Source organism: Rhincodon typus, chromosome 8 (genome assembly GCF_021869965.1).
Source record: "Rhincodon typus isolate 14 chromosome 8, sRhiTyp1.1, whole genome shotgun sequence".
Taxonomy (NCBI): domain Eukaryota; kingdom Metazoa; phylum Chordata; class Chondrichthyes; order Orectolobiformes; family Rhincodontidae; genus Rhincodon; species Rhincodon typus.
Genome location: NC_063339.1, coordinates 2,075,055 through 2,095,608, shown reverse-complemented (window position 1 = coordinate 2,095,608; position 20,554 = coordinate 2,075,055). Strand labels below are relative to the sequence as shown.

The window sequence follows — 20,554 nt, the reverse complement described above, 5'->3', positions numbered from 1 at the left end:
TTGCACAAGAGAAAAGCTTTCCAGCTCTATTATGTCAAGATCCTTCAGGATCTTTATTAAAAGCAAAATATTCTGGATGCTAAAATTCTGAAACTATTGGGAGAAACTCAGCAGCATTTGTGGGGAGAGGAATAGTTAAATCTGACGCAACAATTCTTCAGAACTGCAAGAAGTTAGGAAATTGGTGGGATTTTTAAAATACTTTTTGACACAGGCAGAGGTCAAAGAGGGGAATAGATGGTGCAGAGGTCCAGGGGTGCACAAGACAAAGGGGTTGCTAATTGGGATAAAGAGAAATAGAGATGTAAACTAGGTGCAAATTAAGGGTGAAAAGGGTTCTCTCAGCCACAATTCCCTTCAAGATGTTTCAATCAAGTTGTTTCTTGCTCTTGTAAACTCCAGATGATACAAGTTTGCCCTGTTCAACTTTTCCCCACTAAACAACCCATTCATTTAACCTATAGTCTAGTAGATACTCCGGAAGCTTACTCTAAGCATTCTTGAACAACAAGATCATTTCTTAATCTTTTGAAATCCATAAAATATTGGGTCATTCAAGTGAACCTCAAAACCACCTTCCAATTTGAGAAATTAATTCAAGTATGGCAAGGGGTGAAATGCAAAGTGAAGCTCCCATTATACTGTCCCAAACACTCCCCAGGGAAGGCACAGCACAGAGTTAGTTACGGACTAAAGCTCTCTCTACACCAAGGTTAGTAGAACAAGTGTATCAATCAGCCGATATTCTGGAATTGGAATAAATAGGAGACAGGCTATCCGTTGGTAAGGAACTATAGGCAATTTCATATAGTGCCAGGCTGACAATGTTGCAAATGCCCTTGGTTACAGGGTGCCTTCACCCAGAGAATTGTGGGCAATGGGCTGGAGAACTACAGTACGCTACTCCCACTGTAGGGCCATACTCACTCTTAGTGATGCTTCAGTTGGTATTGGTAAATACAAGACCTCATTCATAGACTGGCTTTAAGCACCTCTCAAAAATAGCTGTCAAATTTTAAAAGAAAAATCACATAATACATTTTATTAATTGATTAAAAATCCAAGGCATTAAAAAAATCACTATTGTACCATCTGCTGTTTAAACTCCTTTACCATTTTGTTTTGTCCACCAGATCTACAATTGTTGGGTCCAAAAGGATGAAGGAGCATGTATCATTCATTTATTAACACCAGCCTCTAATGAGCTCCTATTCCAGCTCGCTTTCTCCAAGATCTGTTGGGCGACACAGTAATACTCAATATAAAACCGGCCATCACCATCCACACAACAACACAACAGTCAGGACAGGAATATAGTTGATACTGGGGACTGATTATTCTACTTTTTGTCCTCTTTCTCAACATCTAAAAGTGCAGAGCGGATGCCAAGTTTCTTCAGTTCCTCCACAAGGTCTCCATTCTGATGCATCTGCAGTAGAATGTCACAACCACCCACAAATTCACCGTCAAAGTAGATCTGAGGTATTGTTGGCCAGTTGGAGTAGTTTTTAATACCTGTTTCAGACAAAACAAATGAGTGAATGAATGAATAAGTAAGAGTTTAATCATCAAATTTCTCTATCCCTGTGTTTTCCCCCTTCCAGTCTCCAGTGACTTCCAGGCTTCACCACAAGATTTTGGTCCCCTGAGCTTGCTCTGACATCCACAAGACTAATCGTTAACTTTCTAGTCCAGTTCCTACCCTATTCCCATATCCCTAGTTTCACTTTTTCAAATTTATTTGTGGGACATGGACATCGCTGGCTAGGCCAGTGCTTACTGTCCATCCCCACGTGCTCAGAGAACATTGAAGTGTCAACCACGCTACTGTGGCTCGAGTCACAAGTATAACAGGCAAGGTAAGGATGGCAGTTTTCTTCTCCAGAAGGACATTAGTGAACCAGATGGGTTTTCCTGACGATTGACAATGGTTTCATAATCACTAGAGTCTTAATTCCATATTTTCAATATTTCAGAATACTAAATTCAAATTCCACCATCTACTATGGCAGGATTTTAACACATATTACCTGAGTCTTTGGAATAACAAGTCTAGCAATGATACTACTAGGCTATGCCTCCTCAACAACTCAGTTATCTGAGCCTTAAATATATTCAATGCAAGAACAGCCATGGCTCCTTGGGGTAGAATATTTCAGAAGATTCAGAACACAGTGAAGAAATTCCATTTCCTCAGCCCAGAACTGTTATAATCCTGAAATTATGCTCCCCAGCTCTGAAGTCACTTACCAGGGACAACAATACTCAGCATCGACACAATTTTTTTTTTTTTTTTTTTTTTATAAAGTTTAATGCTGGGCCAACTTTCTCAATCTTAAGTTACAATAAGATCTCTTGTTCTTCTAAAATTCAGTGAGTAGATACTCATTTTACTCAATATCGCCCAAAAAAAAAAAACAGGCAATATTCCTAGAATCTTTATTGCACCCACTGACATTTTTCTCTCATTCCCAGCCCTTACCACACACACACTTTCTCAATCTTTCATTACAACCCCTTTTGGCAAACATATGTACCTTTCTAATGAGTTTGCATGCAGGTACAGCAACTGCATTTCATATATAGTAATGGGACAAGCAAATTCCTGAGTATCCAGATTTAGTTGTTTCTCATCCATCAACATTTTTGCCTATTCTTACAAGTATATTCCACGTCATCATCTTGGTTGCTCACTCAATCTTGCTACTGAAGATTGTCCTCCTCACAGCTTCCATTCCTACCTTTGTATCGTCAGCATCTCTATTTACATTAAACATAGTCCCTTTATCTAAGTCATTAATAGAGACTACAAACAGCTTGAGGGCCTAGCTGGGGGTATATTACAGGCCTCCCAACAGCCAATAGGAGATAGACAAGAGGATATGCAGACAGATTTTAGAAAGATGTTAAAACAGCAGGGTTGGTGTGGTGAATGATTTTGATTTCCCTTGTATTGACTGGACCGACATTGTATTATGGGCTTGGATGGAGCAGAATTTGTAAGGACCATACAGGAGGGTTTCTTGACAGAGTATGTAATCAGTCCACCCAGGGAAGGAGTTGTACTGCACCTAGTTTTGGGAAACGAGCCTAGCCAGGTGAGTGAAGTTAGTGGGGGAGCATTTCAGGAGTAATGACCATAATACCGTGTGTTTTAAGTTACTGAGAGATAGGGATAGCAACATTCCCAGGTGAAATGTTAAATCCGGGGTAGGGTTGGGTGGGGGGTGAACTACAACAACATTAGGCAGGAACCGGAGTGTGTTAATTGGAGGTGGCTGCTTAAGGGTAAATCCACAGACATGTGGGAGTATTTTCAGATGCCAGTTGATAAGAGTTCAGGAGCGACACGTTCCTGCAAGAATGAAGGATAGGTATGGTAACTTATGTGAACATTGACCAGGGACATAACATCCCCGGTCATCCAAAGAAAAAGGAAGCATACATAAGGTCTAGGAGGATGGGAACTGACAAAGCCCTTTAAGTATATAAAGGATAGGGGAAAAGAACTTAAGCAAGGAATTAGAAGGGCTAATGAGGGTCATGAAAGGTCGTTAGCAAATAGGGTTAATATAATCCCAAGGTTTTTTATACATATATAAAAAACAAGAGGGTAGCCAGGGAAAAGGTTGGCCCACTCAAGGGCAAAAGGAGGGAATGTACGTGTGGAGCTAGAAGAGGTAGGTAAGGTCTTAAATGAATACTTTGTGTGGGATTCACCAAAGAGAAGGAATTGATGGAAGATGATCTCAGGAAAAGGAGTGTTGAATTTCTAAGCCAAGTTGCTATTAAATAGGAAGAGATGTTGTGCATCTTAAAAAATATTACAATAGGTAAGTCCCGGGTCCTGATGGGATTTATCCCAAAATATTGGGAAAGGCGAGAGAACAAATTGTTGAAGCATTGTCAGACATCTTTGTATCTTCTCTGGCCACAAGTGAGGACTGTGGAGAATAGCTAATCTTGTCCCATTGTTTAAAAAAAGGATAACAGGGATATTCCAGGAAATTACAGGCTGTGAGCCTCACATCAGTGGTAGATAAATTGTTGGAAAAGATTCTCACAGACAAGATCAATAAGCATTTAGGTGGAAATGGACTGATTAGTGATAAACAGCATGGCTTTGTGCAGGGGAGGTCATGTCTCACTATTATGATTGGGTTTTTTTGAGGTGATGACGAAGACGATTGATGAGAGAAAAGCAGTTGATGTTGTCTACGTGGACTTCAGTAAAGCCTTTGACAAGGTCCCTCGTGGCAGACTGGTACAAAAGGTGAAGTCAAATAGTATTAGAGGGGAGCTGGCAAGACAGATGCAGAACTGGCTTAGTCATAGGAGTCAAAAGGTAGCTGTGGAAGGATGCTTTTCGGAACAGAGGGCTGTGACTAGTGGAATTCCACAGGGACCTGCACTGGCACCGCTGCTGTTTGTGATCTACATAAGTGATTTGGAGGAAAAACATAGCTGGTCTAATTAGTAAGTCTGTAGACGATACTAAGATTGGCGGAGTTGCGGATAGTGAGGAGGATTGTCAGAGGATAGAGCAGGATATAGATCAGTTGGAGCATGAGCACAAAAATGGCAGATGGAGTTTAACCCAGACAAAATGTATGGTGATACATAGAATCCCTGGAGTGTGGAAACAGGCCTTTCGGCTCAACAAGTCCACACTGAACCTCAGAGCATCCCACCCAGACCCATCCCCCTATAAACCCACCTAATGAAACACTACGGACAATTTAGCACGGCCAATCCACCGAGCCTGCACATCTTTGGACTGTGGGAGGAAAACGGAGCACCTGGAGGAAACCCACGCAGATATGGGAAGAACGTGCAAACTCCACACAGACAGTTGCCCGAGGGTGGAATCGAACCCAGGTCCCTGGCGCTGAGAGGCAGCAGTGCTAACCACTGTGCCACCATGCTGCCAAAGTTCAGGTTAGGACGATGTATGACTTCATAGAATCCCTACAGCGTGGAAGCGGGCCATTGGCCCATCAGGTCTACACTGCCCCTCCAAACAGTAGCCGCCCCAACCGTAACCTTGCATTCACATGGCTAATCATTTTGGAAAGTCACTGAATAGGAAGGGTTTAGAGGGATATGGGCCAAATGGGACTAGATTTATAAAGGCTATCTGGTTGGCATGAATAAGTTGGGCTGTAGGGTCTATTTCAGTGCTGTATATCTCTATGACTCGGAGGTGGAAATTATACAGTGAATGGCAGAACTCAGTACTAACATGCAGAGAGATCAGAGTGTGCAGGTCCACAGATCACTGAAGGTGGCAGCACAAGTAGATAAGGTAGTAAAAAAGGCCTATGGCATGCTGCCTTCATTGGAAGGGGCACTGAGCATAAAGGATAAACAAGTTATGCTGCAGTTTTACAGAACTTTAGTTAGGCCATACTTGGAATATTGCATACAGTTCTGATCACCACATTATCAGAAGGATGTGGATGCTTTGGACAGGGCAGTGAAGATTTACCAGGATGTTGCCTAGTATAGGGGAGTTTAGCTGTGAGAAAAGGTTGGATTGACTGGGATAACAAGGTGTAGAGCTGGATGAACGCAGCAGGCCATGCAGGATTTGAGGAGCAGGAAAGCTGACGTTTCAGGCCTAGACCCTTCTTCAGAAATGGGGGAGGGGAAGGGGGTTCTGAAATAAATAGGGAGAGAGGGTGAGGTGGTTAGAAGATGGATAAAGAAGAAGATAGGTGGAGAGACGACAGACAGGTCAAAGAGGTGGGGACAGAGCCAGTAAAAGGTGAGTGTAGGTGGGGACTTAGGGAGGGGACAGGTCAGTCCAGGGAGGACGGACAGGTCAAGGGGGCGGGATGAGGCTGGTAGGTAGGAGGTGGGGGTGGGGCTTGAGGTGGGAGGAAGGACAGGTTAGGGAGGCAAGGACAAGCTGGGCTGGTTTTGGGATGCGGTTGGGGGAACGGGAGATTTTGAAGCTTGTGAAGTCCACATTGATACCATTAGGCTGCAGTGTTCCCAAGCGAAATACGAGGTGCTGTTCCTGCAACCTTCGGGTGGCATCGTTGTGGCACTGCAGGAGGCCTAGGATGGACATGTCGTCTGGGGAACGGGAAGGGGAGTTGAAATGGTTTGCGACTGGGAGGTGCAGTTGTTTCGTGCAAACCGAGCGTAGGTGTTCTGCAAAGCGGTCCCCAAGCCTCCGCTCGGTTTCCCCGATGTAGAGACGGCCACAACGGGAACAGCAGATACAATTGCAGATGTGTAGGTGAACATCTGCACGATGTGGAAAGTCTTCCTGGGGCCTGGGATGGGGGTGAGGGGGAGGTGTAGGGGCAGGTGTAGCACTTCCTGCGGTTGCAGGGAAAAGTGCCGGGTGTGGTGGGGCTGGAGGGGAGTGTGGAGCAGACAAGGGAGTCACGGAGAGAGTGGTCCCTCTGGAAAGCAGATAAGGGTGGGGAGGGAAAAATGTCTTTGGTGGGGTCAGATTGCAGATGGTGGAAGTGTCAGAGGATGATGCGTTGGATCCGGAGGTTGGTGGGGTGGTACGTGAGGACGAGGGGGATTCTGTTTTGGTTGTTATTGTGGGGAGGGGTGTGAGGGATGAGTTGCGGGAAATGCGGGAGACACAGTCGAGGGTGTTCTCGACCACTGCGGGGGGGGTGGGGTGGTTGCAGTCCTTGAAAAACGAGGACATCTGAGATGTTCGGGAGTGGAATGCCTCATCCTGGGAGCAGATGCAGCAGAGGGGAAGGAATTTGGAATAGGTGGGTGGGAGGAGGTGTATTCTAGGTAGCTGTGGGAGTCGGTGGGCTTGAAATGAAATGCCAGAGATGGAAACAGAGGGGTCCAGGAAGGAGAGAGAGGCATCAGAGATGGTCCCCAGGTGAACTTAAGGTGGGGGTGGAAGGTGTTGGTGAAGTGGATGAACTGTTTGAGCTCCTCGTGGGAGCACGGGGTGGCGCCAATACAGTCATCAATGTAACAGAGGAAGAGATGGGGTTTAGGGCCAGTGTAGCTACGGAAGAAGGATTGTTCCACGTAGGCATAGAGGCAGGCATTGCTTGGGCCCATGTGGGTACCCATAGACACCCACTTTGTCTGTAGGAAGTGGGAGGAATTGAAACAGAAGTTGTTGAAGGCGAGGACGAGTTCGGCTAAGCGGATGAGGGTGTCAGTGGAGGGGGACTGGTCGGGCCTGCGGGACAGGAAGAAGCGGAGGGCCTTTAGGCCATCTGCATGGGGAATGCAGGTGTATAGGGACTGGACGTCCATGGCTAAGATGAGGTGTTGGGGACCAGGGAATTGGAAGTTTTGGAGGAGGTGGAGGGTGTGGATGGTGTCATGGACGTAGGTAGGGAGTGGGTTTGTTTTCACTGGAATGCAGGAGGTTGAGGGGTGACCTGGAACAAGTTTAAAAGATTGTGAATGGCATTGGATAGAGTGGAAAGTATGAGGCTTTTCCCTAGGGTGGAGGGGTCAATTACTAGGGAACACAAGTTCAAGGTGTGTTGGGGGGCAGAGGGCACGTTTGTTTAAGAGAGAGAGAGAGATGTGCGAGGGACGTTTTTCCACACAAAGGGTGGCGAATGCCTGGAACACACTGTCAGAGGTGGTGGTGGAAGCAGTCACAATAGCAGCTTTCAAGAAGCACCTGGAAAAATACATGAATAGGAAGTGAATATTGGGAGACAGATCCTGTAAGTGAAGACAGTTTTAATATGGAAGGGCAAAATACGGTGGCGCAGGCTTGGAGGGCCAAAGGGCCTGTTCCTGTGCTGTATTGTTCTTTCTTCATTCTTTGTATATCAACACATTTATTCCTGTGTTCTTTTCTTTAAGCAATCCTCTAACCACACTACAATATTAGCTCCAACCACAAGAGCTTTTTCAGAATTCTTTATAATTCTAAGTGTCACTGGCAGGTATTGCATTTTCTGTTCATCTCATGATTGTCCTTGATAAGGCAATGGCGAGCTGCCTTCGTGAACTGTTGCAGTCTGTGGTGTAAGTAAACCCACAGTGCTGTTAGAAAGAGAAGTGCCTTGTGCAACAATCTTTCATGTGTCAATCTTATTGACTACATCTCAAAATCCACAGGCTGTTGATTCAGGACAGCAGGACAGTGGATGTTGTCAATATGGACTTGAGCAAAGCCTTTGATAAGATCCCTCGTAGCAGACTCAAACTCAAGGTGAATTCACATGGGACCCACAGCTGGCAAGATGGATACAGAACTGGCTTGATCATAGAAGACAGAGTGGCTGTGGAAGGATGCTTGTCGGCCTGGAGACCTGTGACCAGTGCCGTTCTGCAGGGATGTGTTGGGACCCTTATTGTATAATATAGAAGTGATTTGGATAATGTATGTGGTGAAAACAACAAATGCTGGAGATCACAGTCGATCAAACAGCATCCATGGAGAGAGAGCAAGTTAACATTTCAAATTTAGATGACCCTTCATCAGAGCTGATGTGCAGAGCATCTGAGCTCTGCACATACCAACCAACCAACCCGACCTTCTGGTTGCCATCCACTTTGACTCCCCCTCCCACTCCCCTGATGACATGTCCATCCGCTGTCAGAGTGAGGCCAAATGTAAACTGAAGGAACAACACCTGATATTTCGCCTTGGGAGCTTACAGCCCAATGGCCCGAATATTAACTTCACCAGCTTCAAAATCTCTCCTCCCCCAACCTGTCCATTTTACTCACTAATCCAATCCACCCTTCCTACTGACCAACCACAATAACCCTCTACTTGCATCTATCTCCATCTCACCTACCCTCCACCTTTCTAGTCCCAAAGGGTTTCAACCCGAAACACTGATTTTCCTGCTCCTCAGATGCTGTCTAACAGGCTGTGCTTTTCCAGCTGCACATTTATTGACTCTAGCTGCCAGCATCTGCAGTCCTTACTGTCTTCAAAACTGCCTAATCCTAGGTACAACAAACATTTTATTAACTAAGACCTATGGGACCAGGAGTGTACTGGTTGATCAAGAGGTCCACATAATCAATGTAAAAACACACATTAAGTAATAGAACTGTCATGCAGGGCGTATACCCATCACATCATTGTATTTCATTCAAACTGTTCAGATGTTATGACAAGCCTGGAGAAGGTGGTACTTGAACATACCACTGCACCAGAGAAGCCTTCTGCCCAATCATATTACAAATTACACACTTTTTGTTAAACTGGAGTGCAAAAACTGCTAATTCTGCTACAAACTCTGATCTTTGCAATGGCTGAGAACTGTGTACCCATGTGCTAATAACTCCAACCAACTATGTGGCAGGCAAAAGACATGCTGTTTCACACACAGCATTAACTCGGACAATAAAAACCTACTTCCTTTTGGCACCACTTGTGATGAGTTTCAACCCCCAGCCCCCCAATCTGCAACTCGCTGCTGTTGCTGTCACTAATGCGTTACCATTCTGATTTCGGATATCTCCACCCATGAACCAGTTAAGGAAGCACTGATGGATAACAACATGAAAATTAGAGATAGTAGGAACTGCAGATGCTGGAGAATCCGAGACAACAAGGTGCAGGGCTGGATGAACACAGCAGGCCAAGCAGCATCATGCACCACATACATCCCCATGCAGCCTCTCTGCTCCTATGATGCTGCTTGGCCTGCTGTGTTCATCCAGCCCTGCACCTTGTTGTCTAACATGAAAATTAGATTGTCTTTAACATAGTTAATTACACCAAGCTGGAAGTGAACTGTACCTTAATTGGGTCATACATTTCAAATGTTCACTGTGTTCTGAGAAATAATATTTGGAAAGCACTTTGAATCATCAGGTGATTGCGGCAAGCTCTCCCTCATTTCAGCAACTTGCTCTGCATCAAATAAATAAATGCAACATTCATCTACCTAATACTGTCTAGCTTCAAAGATTGAATTGGTTGCGAAGGATACTACAATGAAATGTATTCCCTTCAGTCTTTCTATTACGTTGGGAGATCACAATTCAGTTACTAATTGCATGTTTCATTGATAAAAGTATTACAGAGTTTCTTCACAGCTCAAACTTTTAACACAAAAGAATCTATACATTCCTTCAGAACAGAACTGATCTCAGTAACTCAAGGCCTCTCAAGCCTGATCAGTCGAAGTTTAGGCATGACTCTCTCCAATTACAACCCTTCAGTTTGAAGGAAGCTTTTAGTTATATGGTGCTTTCATAACCTTGGCAATTTATAGAATCATACAACACAGAAGAGGTCTTTCAGCCCATCAATTCTGCACTACCAAAAGTATACTACCACCTCCACTAGTTCCATAGTTTTGAATGTTATGACACTTCCAAGATCTCATCCAAGCAATTTAAAAGATTGCAAGGTTTCCTGCCTCAACTACCAGCCCAGGCAATGTTTCCAGACCCTCACCATCCTCTGGGTGAAGAAGATTTTCTTCTAAATCCCTCCAAATCTCTTCCTTTCTCCGTACAATTGTGCCCTCTCATTATTAACTCTTCAACTAATGAGGAACAGAGTCCCAAAACTCTCTACAGCAATGAAGAAGTCACCGTAAGAAATACAGCAACCAATCTGTAAACAGCATGCTCTCAAACAGCAATGTGATAACAACCAGTTATCTATTTACGTGATAGTACTCCTGCTGTTTTTCAAATTTTTTTCTAATCCATTCATGGGATGAAGGCGTTACAGGCTAGGGCAGCATTTATTTGCACCAGGTGGGTTTTTCCCAACAATTGACAATGGATTCATGGTCATCACAAGACCCTTCATTCCAGACGTTTATTGAATTTGAATTCCACCATCTGCCATGGCGGGATTGAAGCCTGGGTCCCTAGAACATTACTTGGGTCTCTGAATTAACAGTCCATTGATAATGCCACTTGGCCATTGCCTCCCCAACAGCCACGGGACCTCTTTCATCAACCCTCTGATATATGTTCCCTTGTTCAATATCCATCTGAAAGACAGCATCACCTACAACAAAGCCATTCTCAGCAAGGTGCGTTCATGAACATCAGACACAGATGTGAGAATACTACCCGCTGAGCCATGGCCGACACTACTGTAAACATAAAAACACTGAAGATAGGAGCAGGAGGTGGCCATTCGGCCCTTCAAGCCTGCTCCACCATTCATCAAGATCATGGCTGATTGTCCAACTCAATAGCCTAATCCTGCTTTCTCTCTGTAACCTTTGATCCCATTCATCCCAAATGCTATATCTAGCCACCTCCTGAATACATTCAATGTTTTGGCATCAATTACTTCCGGTGGTAATGAATTCCACAGGCGCTCACCACTCTTTGGGTGAAGAAACGTCTCCTCATCTCTGTTCTAAATGGCCTACCCTGAAACCTCATACTGTGACCCTTAGTTCTGGACACACCCACCACCGGGGACATCCTCATTGCATCTACCCTGTCTAGTCCTGTTAGAATTTTAAGAGTCTCTATGAGATCCGCCGCCCCACCCCACCCCCGTCAAAATTGCAACAAAAACAATCCTAACCTAGTCAATCTCTCATCATACGTCAAGTGTGTAACTTCATTTGAATGAACAGTGGAGAACCCCTCCTTCAGTCGCCCCCCAACCCCTTCCGCAGTCACCCCAATTACCCCTTCCCCTCCCCTCCCCTCCCCCACAGTCGCCCCATAAATCCCGCCCAGTCAGCCTACACCCCAACCTCCAAGACTCCCACCTTGCCGTATCTCCTGGTCCTCCAGTACATTGTAGGATCCGTAGTCCTCCACCCCATGCATCCTCAGGATCTGGACCACCGCGTTACTGAAGCCGCACATTGGCTGTGCCGGGGTGCCCTTGATAAAAACCACTACCTTGTCCTTCTTCACCAGGCCCTCCAGCCGCTTGCGGGTCGCGGCCGCTACGGCGGCGCTGCCCGTCCCCTCACCATCCCCGGTGCCGCTCGCTCCTCCTCCGCCAGCCGCGCCCTCACTCAGATCTCGCCTGGGGCCCTGTACCACCGCCCTCCGCGCTGCGGTCCTACACGATATCCTCAACAGCGAAAACATGTCTGTCCCGGGGTGAGAGGAGCTGCTCGTTTCCCCACTCCCTCAGTCAGCGGACTACACCCCACTCGATCCCCATTGGCTATTCACACGGTGTCCCCGCCCCATGCCTACATTCCATTGGCTATACTTCACATCACTCATAGCTCATAAACATCTTATTGATTGCTTTGTCCGTCCATCAAATGGCACGCCCAATAGACGAGATGGATATCTGATGCCTGCCACCCACTTGGCGAAGCTTGCCGCTAACCGTAAAGTCTTAAAATATAAATCGTATCATCCACCTTAATTGAAAATATAATCAAATAAAGAATAGACATAGATCCAATTTATTAGTTTTTGCGTAAAGACGTAACTAAGTTCCACCCTTATTGCCTCTGATTGGATCGTTGTGGGACAGTAGGCGGGCAGTGATTGGATGAGTGACACGTCAATCAGAGTGGTCGGGGTTCTGTATCCGGGGTCAAGGTCACGGTGTTAGGAGTGGGAGCTGGTTTCAAATCGGACGCGGCTTATTTCTTGGTAACGGCTGGAGGTAGGGCGAGAGCTTGTCTTGGGGGTTGGGTAGAGGAAAGAGGGAAAGTAGTCTGGTGTCCGCCGTTCCCATTAGGTGGCCCAAATCCCGGCTTCTTCCCCTGATGACAGTTGCCGGAGTTCTCCGGTCCCCATAGCAACTGCCTCCCCCACCCCCGGCTGCAGTGCCGGGTTCCTATGGTAACCGCATCCCTAGTCCCTATTTGGGTTTATCCCTAAACACAGCCTCCCTCCACATTATTGCTCATGGGAACAGGAGGAGGCTATTCAGTCCCTTCAGCCTGACCTGCTATCTAATCCAATGAAACGTGGAATGATTGTAGTATGGAAGGAGGCTATTTCGTCCAATAAGCCTGTGTAGAGTCATACAGCGCAGAAACAGACCCAAAAACAGAAGTTGCTGGAAAAGTTCAGCAGGTCTGGTAGCATCAATGAAGAAAAGTCCGAGTTAGCGTTTTGGGTCTAGTGACCCTTCCTCAGAACAGGGAGGGTCACCGGACCCGAAACTTTAACTCCGATTTTTTTTCCTCGCAGATGCTACCAGATCTGCTGAGCTTTTTCCAGCAACTTCTGTTTTTGTTCTTGATTTACAGCATTTGCAGTTCTTTTCGGATTTTACAGAAACTGGCCCTTTGGTCTATCTTGTCCATGTCGACCAGGTTTCCTCACCTGAACAGTTCCCCTTTTGCCTGTGTCTGGCCCATATCCCTATAAGCCTTGCAGAAATAGTAGAAACTGCCGATGCTGAAAAATCTGAGACAACAAGGTGTAGCGCTGGATGAACGCAGCAGGCCAAGCAGCATCAGAGCTGTTGGTCGCCCTGCAATTTTTCTTTGTTCTCTCCAGGTGCTTTCTCCGTTCCCTTTCAAAGCCATAATTCCCTGAGACAATGCCCCAGTAACCTACCTGTTGTGTTTTTATAAATTGCCTCATGTTGCCTTTGGTTCCCTTGACAGTGGCTTTAATCACTGGGCCCTTCTGCCAATGAGAATGGTTGCTGCCATCGTGCTGTTCAGATACTTCATGATTTTGAAAACTCATCAAATTTCCTCTCAACCAATTTATCCTTATCAGTTGTTCTCCTTAACCTTTTCTGCACCCTCCCTCAAGAGTTTCAGTGAGATTACAACTAATCTGTTTGAGCGCTATGTAGCAATAAACGTATTAATTTTAGAATTAAATATCAACAGGTGCATCTACTCGTCTCATTGTGGGAATGTTTCCCACAATGAATGACATAAGATAAAAGAGCAGAAGTAGGCCATTCAGCCCATTGAGTCTGCTCCATCAGTCAGTGAGGTTATGGTTGGTCTGATAGTCTTCAACTCCACTTTCCTGCCTTTCCTCATAAGCCTTGATTTCCTTACTGATTACTAAGTTAGTTACTTGTTTTCTTACTATGTTATCTCAAACTTGAACGACTCAGCCTTGACAGCCATCTGAGGTGGGTATGGCTCTTATTTTAAAGTTATCATCTCGTTCTGGATTCCATCACCTGGTGGAATCAGTTTCTCCCTATCTACCCAATCAGAGGTTTTGAAATCATTAAAAACCTAGGAATTTAATTCTTAGTTTAAAAAAAGCATGATGATAAATCTTTAAATTTGTAGGCCTTGCAGTGCTAATATGCACAGCTCACAGACCTTGCAGATTGATGTTGTTGCTCCAGAGACTTGAGCATGTACTAAGCTCCTGCTGAAGCTGTGCATGCTTAATGCAGTCATGGTAACTAACAACCATGAGATCTTTGAGTTTGTGTTCTTGTAACCTGAGAAGGAAGATCCTAGAAACAATCTAGCTGTGGCTCAGTGGAGTCCCTGTCTAATTACAAAGTTCTGGGTTCAAGCAATACTCTAGAATATTTAGCAGACCCATTGCAGTATGGAGGGATTACTGCACTATCAGCGGTGCCATCTTTTGGATGAGAATTAAGCTGAGACTCTATTTATCCTCAGATGGAAGTGGAAAATCTATTTTTTTGTTGCAAGACAGAAGTTTTACAGTGCAGAAGAGGCCATTCAGCCCATCATGTTTATGCGAGCTCTCTGAATGAGTTCGCCTAGTGCTGTGAGGTGAGACAGCCCTTGACAAGGCTACATTCAACAGAATGTGGCATCAAAGAGCCCTAGCAAAACTGGAATCAATGATTATCGGGGGCAATCTCTTTGCTGGTTGGAGTCACACCTGACACAGGAAGATTGTTGTGGTTAATGGAGGCCAGTCATCTCAGCTCAGGACATCTTTTTTGGAGTTCCTCAGGGTAGTGTCCTAGCCCCAATTATCAGCTGCTTCATCAAAGACCTTCCCTCCCTCATAAGGTCAAAAAAGGGGATATTTGCTAATGACTGTGCAATGTTCAGTACAATTTGCAACTCCTCAGATATTAAAGCAGTCCTTGTTCAAATGATCTGGATAATATCCAGGCTTGGGCTGACAACTGGCAAATAACATTCACGCCGCACAAATCCAGGCAATGACGAACTTCAATAATAGACAATCTAACCACCGCCCCATGACCATCACTGAGTCCCCTGCTATAGCATCCAAGGGTTACCATTGACAAGAAACTCAACTGAACTTGCCACATAAACACAGTGGCTACAAAATCAGGTCAGAGGCTAGGAGTACTGCACTGAGTAAATCACTTCCTGACTCTCCAAAGCCTGTCCACCATCTACAAGGCACAAGTCAGGAGTGTGTTGGAATACTCCTCACATGCCTGGATGGGTGCAGCTCCAACAACACTGAAGAAGTTTAACACCATCCAGGACAAAGCAGCATATTTGATTGCCGCAGCATATTTGATTGGCACAACATCCACAAGCGTTCCACTCCTCCACCACTGACGATCAGTAGCAGCAGTGTGTACTGTGTCCAAGAAGCACTGCAGAAATTCACCAAAGATCCTTAGATAGCTCCTTCCAAACTCTCAATCACTTTCATCTAGAAAGACAAGGGCAGCAAATACATGGGAGCATCACCAACTGTAAGTCCCCCTCCAAGCCACTCACCATCCCGACATGAAAGTATATTGCTGTTGCTTCAGTGTCACTGCATCAGAATCCTGGAATACCTACCTTTAGGGCATTGTGGGTCTACCTACAGTAAATGGACTGCAGCTCACTGTGATCTTCTCAAGGACAGCTAGGAACAGGCAATAAACGCTGGCCAGCCAGCGATGCCCAAGTCCCACGAGTTAATTTTAAAAAATCTACCCCCTTCTCCCTGTAACCCTGCACATTCTCTCTATCTTAATAACCATCTTACTCCCTTTTGAATGCCTTAACAGAGCCTGCTTCCACCACACACTCTTGGGCTGTGTATTCCAGACTCTAACCGCATGTTGTTTTACTGTGTTACTTTACTTGCTTGTTTGATGAATGACCATGTCTCCCAGTCCACTTGAAGCCTTCTGTGATAGGTGGAAACTGTAGGCATTAAGAGTCCTTCACCAGGAATGTACCTTAATTCGATTTGTTAAGTTTCCTTTAAGTTTTGGAGTGTGGGGAAAGAGGTGATTTGTTACAGCTTATTAGCGCTGCCGTTTTATTTTTAATATTAATTAATTATCATAAGAACATAAGAACTAGGAGCAGGAGTAGGCCATCTGGCCCCTCGAGCCTGCCCCGCCATTTAATAAGATCATAGCTGATCTTTTTGAGACTCAGCTCCACTCACCCGCCTACTCACCATAACCCTTAATTCCTTTACTGTTCAAAAATTTATCTAGCCTTGCCTTAAAAACATTCAGCGAGGTAGCTTCAACCGCTTCACTGGGCAGGGAATTCCACAGATTCACAACCCTTTGGGTGAAGAAGTTGATCAGTTGAAACTAGTTGAACATGAAGTGGAAAAACTGAGAATGTTTTTAAAAAAAAGAACATGGAGGTATCGTGGATTAGAAGCTGGTTTGATATTGTGTGATACTTCACTTATCAGCATTTTCAGCCATGTACTTAACTTGTGCGCTGCATGGATAGTGGTTCAGGCTTATCTCTGAAGTAGTGGAAGCTGTCTCCTCTCATTGTGTTTGCTCAGTCTGCATGGAACTATGCAGGGAGTAAGCAAATGTACACCATCACAGCAGTATATAACTTGCAGTTACCTCTGGCCCACTCCTTTACCACACTCATGGACTCCTGTTGTCACGGAGATGCTGGCTTCACCAGTGCCTTCATCGATCGCCAAACAGGAAGAGTAAAGTGTGCCAGTCCTAGATATTGTTGGTGAAACGAGAGCACGGTTCTGTCAGACACTGAAGGCTGGTACATGTCTTTTCAGTCTTGTATAACGTTCCCACAGAAAGAGGCTATTTACTGGTTCTATTAGATTGTAATGGATCTCTATCTTAACACTGATCCATATTCCCTGATACACTTATCCAACAACATTTTTCTCTTTACCATATGTTGTGTGCTGAATGTTTGTTTTTTATGTGACCACAGCTGGTCATCCTTTTTTCAGGATGTCTGAATATTTCTCCCTGGAAATATCTTGATACAATTGACATGTAAATGCTGCTTATTAAAATTAAATTTAACATTTGATGGCTCAAATTCATTGTCTGGGGTTATATACAATCCAGTCAAAAAATATAGTAAATGGTGCTTGGAGATGATTCACCTCTTAACCAATGGGGAAATTGTTTAGACTTTCAGCTGGGTGGGAATGCACTTGCCTGGTTGCACTCTTATCTAATTGTAGCCACGGTATAACTTCTTTTCCTACTCCCACGTTATTATCTGTGGTTCCCCCAATGATCTATCATTGGACCTTCCTATTTCTCATCTATATACTGGCATACCGTGGCATTGTCCAAAAGGACAGTGTTAGTTTTTGAAAATGTGTTCAGCACACTGAGCTGTCACTATCACCTCTCTTGAGTCTAGCACTGTTCCAAAATTTAAAAAAAAAAATCTTTTGAGAGCTGGAGACACCTCTGGCTAAGGCAGCATTTATTGCTCATCCCTAACTGCCCTTGAGAAGATGATGGTGAGGTAGCTTCCAGACTGGTGCAGTCCCTTGTTGTGAGTACATCCACAGTCCATTATGAAGGGAGTTCCAGGACTCAGTTATAGAGGAATACAGCATGGAAACAGGCCCTTCGTCCCAAACTGGTCCATGCTGACCATGGTGCCCACTCAACTAATTCCGATTGCCTGCATTTGGTCCATATCCCTCTAAACCCTTCCATGTAGCTATCCAAATGTTTTTTAAATATTGATATTGTACTTGCCTCAACCACTTTGTCTGGCAGCCCATTCCATATACGCATCACTGTCTGTGTGAAGAAGTTGCCTCTCAGGTCCTTCTTAAATCTTTCCCTCTCACCTTAAACCTATGCCCTCTAGTTTTCAATTCCCCATCCCTGGGAAAAAGACTATGTGCATTCAACCTATCTATGCCCCTCTTGATTCTATACTCCTCAATAAGGTCACCCCTCATTCTCCTAGGTTCCAAGGAATAAAGTCCTTTCCTGGCCAACCTCTCCCTATAACTCAGGTCTACTAGTCCTGGCAACATCCTCATAAATCTTCTTTGCACACTTTCCAGTTTAACTCTGTCTTTCCTATAACATGGTGACCAAAACTGTGCACAATACTCCAAGTGCGGCCTCACCAACAACTTATACAACTATAACATAACGTCCCAGCTCCTATAGTCAACGCCTCAGCCAATGAAGGCTAGCATGCTAAATGCCTTCTTCACCACCCTGTCCACCTGTGACGCTGCTTTCAATGAACTATGTACTTGTACTCCTAAGTCCTTCTGTTCCACAACACTCCTCAGGACCTTACCATTTACTGTATAAGTCCTGCCTTGGTTTGACACCGAAGGAACGGCAATATATTTCCAAGTCAGAAACGAACTTGCAGGCGGTGGTGCTCCCATGTATCTGCAGCCCTTGCCCTTATTAGATGTATTGGGTTTGGAAGGTGCTATTGAAGGTGATTTACTGTAGTGCATCTTCTAGATGGCACATATTGTATTTATTGCATTGTTTGTCTGACAGCCTGTACTGGATGAGTAAAAATTTCTTCCAATTGAATAATGAGAAGACTGAAGCAGTTATCTTCCATCCCCAACTCAAACTGTGTGTCCTAGCTACCAACTACATCTTCTTCATGCAAACTGTTTAATTCTGAACTTGACCCTTCGCAGCTCTGATTCATGTTTGACCCCGAGATGAGCTTCCAGCCACACTTCTGTCTCCATAATGTGTCCTGCTTCATGCCTCACCTTATCACTGCGGTAAACTTCATCAATCCATTCTTACCTCTGGACTATTCCATCATGTTGTAGCTGATCTCCCTCATCGTACCCTCAGAAACACGGGGTCATTCCACATTCTATTACCAATCTTCTTCGTTGCACTAAGTCCCTTTTGTTCATCATTCTTGTGCTCTTTGATCAAATTGCTTCTCAGTTAAGCAATGTCTAGATTTCACAACTCTGGTCCTTGTTTTCAAATCTCTCAGTAATCTTGTTCCTCTTCAGGAACAATATATGATGTGCTCGTACAGGGAACATCATCATAGTCATCAAACACTTGCTAGCGAGTATGATTGTCTACCTAGGAAATTCCTGGTCTCTGGTCATGAGTTCTGTGGGTCCTTGTGTGGCTGATGAGCCCAATCCTAGAGGCACATCTCCGACCACATACTTGGCAGGCATTTCCGGGAAGTGGAACTCGTCCTTGGCCTTGAGATCATTGGTATTCCTTTCTGTGGTTCCTTTTCCAGATTTCCTCTTGCCACTGGGTGTTCTCAAAGAACTGTGTCCCTTCATACAGGAGTTTCCTCCAAGTTGGTTTCTTCTTGAGGGCAACCTTCAGGCAGTCTTTGAAATACTTCCTTTGCCCTCCTCTCATTCAAGTGCCTTCTTTGAGCCGGGCGAAGATGATGTGCTTTGGTAATTGGATCTCAAGCATCCTAAGCACGTGGCTGGCCCAAGTGGAGTTGGTTTCAGATGACCATGGTCTCGATGCTGGTGTTGCTGGCTGCTTCAAGGATACTAATGTCGGTATGCCTGTCTTCCCAGATGATGCAGAGAATCCATCTCAAACAGCGTTGATGGTACTTCTTAAGGGTCTTGAGGTGGTGTCTATATGTTGTCCAAGTTTTAGAGCCATATAGAAGAGTTGGAGGGATGACTGTCTTATACACAAGGATCTTGGTATCAGCACAGATATCACAGTCATCAAAAATTCTCATGCTTAGCTGTGCAAAGGCGGTCCTCACAGATTGGATGCGATATTGAATCTCCGCATCAATGTTAGACTTAGATGAGAAGTAGCTTCCCAGGTTGGGGAAATGCAGCAAACATAGAAAATATAACAAACAATTAGGAAAGCAAACGGCATGTTTGTTTTTGTTGCAAGGGGATTGGAGTACAGGTAAAAGGAAATCATGCCACATTACATAAGGCATTTTTGAACTCATACCTGGGGTAATGTGCGCACATTTGGTCTTTATTTTCTAAAAAAGGGTATACTTACATTAGAGTTGGTACAACAGAGGTTCACTATATTGGTCTTGGGATGAAAGGATTGTCCTTTTGATAAAAAAATAAGTCAGTTAATCTACGCTTTGGAGTTTAGAAGAATGAGAGGAGAGTTCATTGACGTGCAAGATTCTGAAGAGGTTTGGCAGGTTGGTCAATAGGAAATTGTTTCCCCCTGGTGGGGAGTCGAGAACACATCCCAGAATAGGGGCAATCATTTCGAATTAAGACAAGGAGAACTTTTGTTTCAGAATTATACATCTTTTCAGTTCTCTAGCCTGGAGGCTTTAGAATGCTCCATTGCTGAGCATGATCAAAGCTTGGATAGATGGAATTTTGTTCTGAAAATTGGAGGATATAGGAGTAGATGAGAAAGTGAAACTGAAACCGATCAGCTGTGATTGTATTGAATAGTACGTTAGGCTGGAGGAGCTGAATATAATGTTCTATAGAGATAGTAGGAACTGCAGATGCTGGAGAATCTGAGATAACAAGGTGTAGAGCTGGATGA

General features: G+C 44.7%; 2 protein-coding genes and 1 non-coding gene across 4 annotated transcripts in view; 2 read left to right on the top strand and 1 right to left on the bottom strand.

Annotated features, from left to right (window-relative positions):
- Positions 1-1,013: 1,013 nt before the first annotated feature.
- glrx5 (glutaredoxin 5 homolog (S. cerevisiae)) lies at positions 1,014-12,066 on the bottom strand. The gene is made up of 2 exons (XM_020531906.2): positions 11,676-12,066; positions 1,014-1,515 (listed from the first exon to the last, which is right to left on the bottom strand). The coding sequence occupies exons 1-2, from the start codon at positions 12,004-12,006 to the stop codon at positions 1,340-1,342; spliced, it is 507 nt and encodes a 168-aa protein (XP_020387495.1). The 5' UTR covers positions 12,007-12,066; the 3' UTR covers positions 1,014-1,339.
- Positions 12,067-12,424: 358 nt separating this feature from the next.
- The window catches only part of gstz1 (glutathione S-transferase zeta 1), a 37,423-nt gene continuing 29,293 nt past the window's right edge, over positions 12,425-20,554 (top strand). For both annotated transcript variants that reach the window (XM_048599908.1, XM_048599907.1), the window contains exon 1: positions 12,425-12,541. The gene's annotated coding sequence lies outside the window, so the exon portion shown is untranslated. The remainder of the gene's footprint in view (positions 12,542-20,554) is intronic.
- LOC125483883 lies at positions 16,577-16,813 on the top strand. Its single transcript, XR_007262789.1, has one exon. It is a non-coding gene; the product is annotated as a small Cajal body-specific RNA 13 (non-coding RNA).